The sequence below is a fragment of the Miscanthus floridulus genome, chromosome 9 (genome assembly GCF_019320115.1).
Source record: "Miscanthus floridulus cultivar M001 chromosome 9, ASM1932011v1, whole genome shotgun sequence".
NCBI lineage: Eukaryota > Viridiplantae > Streptophyta > Magnoliopsida > Poales > Poaceae > Miscanthus > Miscanthus floridulus.
The window spans coordinates 17,021,200-17,024,322 of record NC_089588.1 but is presented as its reverse complement, the minus strand read 5'-3'; the positions used below and the strand labels follow the sequence as shown (position 1 = coordinate 17,024,322).

At 51.7% G+C, this 3,123-nt stretch overlaps 1 protein-coding gene across 1 annotated transcript; it reads right to left on the bottom strand.

The window, feature by feature from the left end:
- Nucleotides 1-1,439: 1,439 nt before the first annotated feature.
- LOC136481450 (protein FAF-like, chloroplastic) lies at nucleotides 1,440-2,736 on the bottom strand. The gene is made up of 2 exons (XM_066478791.1): nucleotides 2,643-2,736; nucleotides 1,440-2,537 (listed from the first exon to the last, which is right to left on the bottom strand). Exon 2 carries the CDS (start codon nucleotides 2,520-2,522, stop codon nucleotides 1,608-1,610), a length of 915 nt encoding a protein of 304 aa, XP_066334888.1. The 5' UTR covers nucleotides 2,523-2,537; nucleotides 2,643-2,736; the 3' UTR covers nucleotides 1,440-1,607.
- Nucleotides 2,737-3,123: the final 387 nt, after the last annotated feature.

Genomic DNA, 3,123 nt, shown 5'->3' with positions numbered 1-3,123 from the left:
AGTGCATCTCGGACATGTCCGGTAGGCACACATGACATGTCCGGTAGGAGCTGCGGGTCTGATTTTGTTCTAGTTCTCTACAAGCTTATCGGACATGTCCGGTAGCACACCAGACATGTCCGGTAGGAGGGCCTGAACGTTGAACCTTGTTGTTCGCTTCTCGATCTTTTGAGCTCCGATTCAAGTTCTGCCTTTTGCGTTGGGATTCTAGCTTTCTGAGGAGCTTCTCTAGGTTCTCTTGATCGTTTTTGGTTGTGTCTTTTGGAGGTTGATTTTGGGACAGTGGTCGAAAGTTTTGAAAAAAATTTGAGGCTCTCATTCACTCTATTTTAGTCGCCGTTTTCGGTCCTTCACTTTTCACCCAACTCCAACCTAGTACCAAATTTCTATTGGTTGGCGCAGGAATTACAGTGCAATGCATGCGTGAAGATGCAGCGGAAAGAGATGCTCGACTGATTCGCCGGTTGAAGCGATGGATCAGTTGTGCCATACAGATCACTGAAGAATCAAGAACCATTTCTTTTTTTAAAAAAATATATCAACAACGAAGAAAGGTGGAACCTGAATTTCTGACTGAATAGGACGAGCATAACGTTTTTCATCACTTTCTGAAGAACACTTTATAGAAACCTTAATTAATTAGGTAGCCGATGCTTCTCATAAGCATGATTACACCATTGCATCATCATCCATAGGATAAATATCGATCTTGTGCACGTATGCAAGTACATCAACCTAGTAAATCATTTTCTATTAGTTCGTGCAGGAATTACGGTCCAATGTATGCGTGAAGATGCAGCGGAAAGAGATGCTCGACTGATTCGCCGGTTGTAGCGATGGATCAGTTGTGCCATGTTGACTCATAAGATCACCGGCTCATGTGAGTTAACCACTCACCAATCTTATCGAGCATCTGTTAGTGTTGTCAAGCACCCACTAGCCGTGCCGACCACGAACAAGCGTTGTCCGTCCCCACACACTATGGCTAGAGCTAAAAGAAGAAGGGAGAACAGAGCATGCACGCACAATACAAGACACCAGCATTGGCCGAAGCTCTGTCTGTGAGATGGCAAATCTAAGCTCACTTTACTGAGTTGCCGTGACAGTCTATTTATACAACTCTATTCATCTAGTCCCAGTACAGCTGTCCATGCTGTAACAGTAACTAGATAACATACAGGGCTGACTCTGTGCCGGCCACTGCAGGTGCCTACAGTGTTGCAGGTGAGCCGTGCGGCGCCTGCACCTGCAGCGGCTACAGTATCACAGCAGGAGGGCCAGTTCGGCGCCGCCTTCCCTTACTATATTCACACAAGATAGGAGTAGATTAGCTAACATGCCATACAGATCACTCGAGAATCAAGAATCGTTTTTTTTTTTAAATATCAAATCAAAGATGAAGAAAGGTGGAATCTGAATTTCTGACTGAATAGGACGAGCATAACTCTTTTCATCACTTTCTGAAAAACACTTTAGAAACCTTAATTAATTAGGTAGCCGATGCTTCTCATAAGCATGATTACACCATTGCATCATCATCATCATCATCCATAGGATAAATATCGATCTTGTGCAAGTATGCAAGTACATCAACGACCTCCGATCGCCTAGCTCTCGCCGTCGTCTACGCATGAATTCTTTCCACGGTGGTCGTCGTCGTCACCTCCGTGCACCGCCTCGTCCACGCTCACACCGGCTCCCGCTGCTGCTGCGGCGGCGGTGGCCGCCGCGAACTGCAGCCTGAGCCGGCCGCCCTCGCGCGTGGCCTGCAGGAGCTCCTTGCCGGGGATCACCCTCTCCAGCAGCACGAAGCGGCCGTCCTCCCGGAACGACATGAAGCACACGTACGGCTTGCCGCCGCGCCCGATGGACCGTATCGGCGGCGGGAACGTCTTGGGCTGCCTCTCCTCTTCCTTCGCCACCTCCGCAGCGCCGGCGTCCGCACCAGCGTCGCTGCCGTCCGCCGCTCCCTTGAGCGCGGCGGCCTCGGCCTCGGCGTCGCCGTCCTTGAACATGTCGTCAGCGTCCACGGTGCTCTCGGAGCCGAGCCCCTCGGTGCAGAGCAGAAGCGACGCGGACGAGGAGCCCTTCTTGGCGCAGAAGCTCGCGCTCCTCTTCACGGTGGCCATGGTGGCCGCCGGCTTCGGCCTCAGCAGCGCGTCCAGCGACGAGTCGTCCTTGCTCTTATTCTCGGCCTCGGCCGCGATGTCCAGCCACGACGCCGTGCGCGAAGGAGGGGACCGCGGCGGCGGCGACGTCGGCGGCAGGAGGACGGCGGCGCCTCGGTGGTCCGGCTGCTGCGGCTTCTCCTGGAAGTGGAGCTCGCCGAAGATCTCCGTGACGGACGCCGTGTCGATGGCCTTGTTGCTGGGGTGGTGGTGGTGGTGGACGTTGCGGTTCCACGCCGACAGCGCCTCCAGCAGCGTCGGGTTCTCCGGCAGCGGCTTCTCGAACAGCCGCGTCAGCCCGCCGTCCGCCGCCGCCATCGGCGCAGCCATCACCTGCTTATCTCTGGACAACATGCACCTGCTGTACGGCTGCACAAGTGAACAAACGTTTCAGTTCTTCTGCGTCTGGTCTGTTCAGAGTTCACCATGTCAGTCAGTTGGGACTTGAGAGATGTGCCCCTCTGTTCTGCTTACCTGCAACTGCAAAGGAGCTGCTCAAGGATGTGCAGAACAGTTCTGAGGTTTGTGACCGACTGTCAGGAGCTAGACTCAATTTTTTGTGTTTCTCTGAATTGTGACTTTGTGAGCGGAGAAAGATGTATTTATATATGCATATATAGGGGTGAAAACGGCATATATAGGGGTGAAAACGGTACGGATATTTTCCGACCGTATTCGTGACCGAATCCGTTTAGAGGGGTTCAGATCTGTCCGTATCCGAGTCCGGATATTCAACATCCGACACCATATCCGTATCCGAATACTCAAATCACATATTTATGACGTCGATATCTAATCGTATCCTATCCGGCATGGTTGACACTATCCGTATTCGAATCTGAATCCGGACAGAAATATAAAAACAAATGTGATTTCACTGATATCTGTTCGTAACCGATCCGTTTTCATCCCTATGCATATATACTACTAGGAGAGAGAGAGAGAAAAGGAGCGG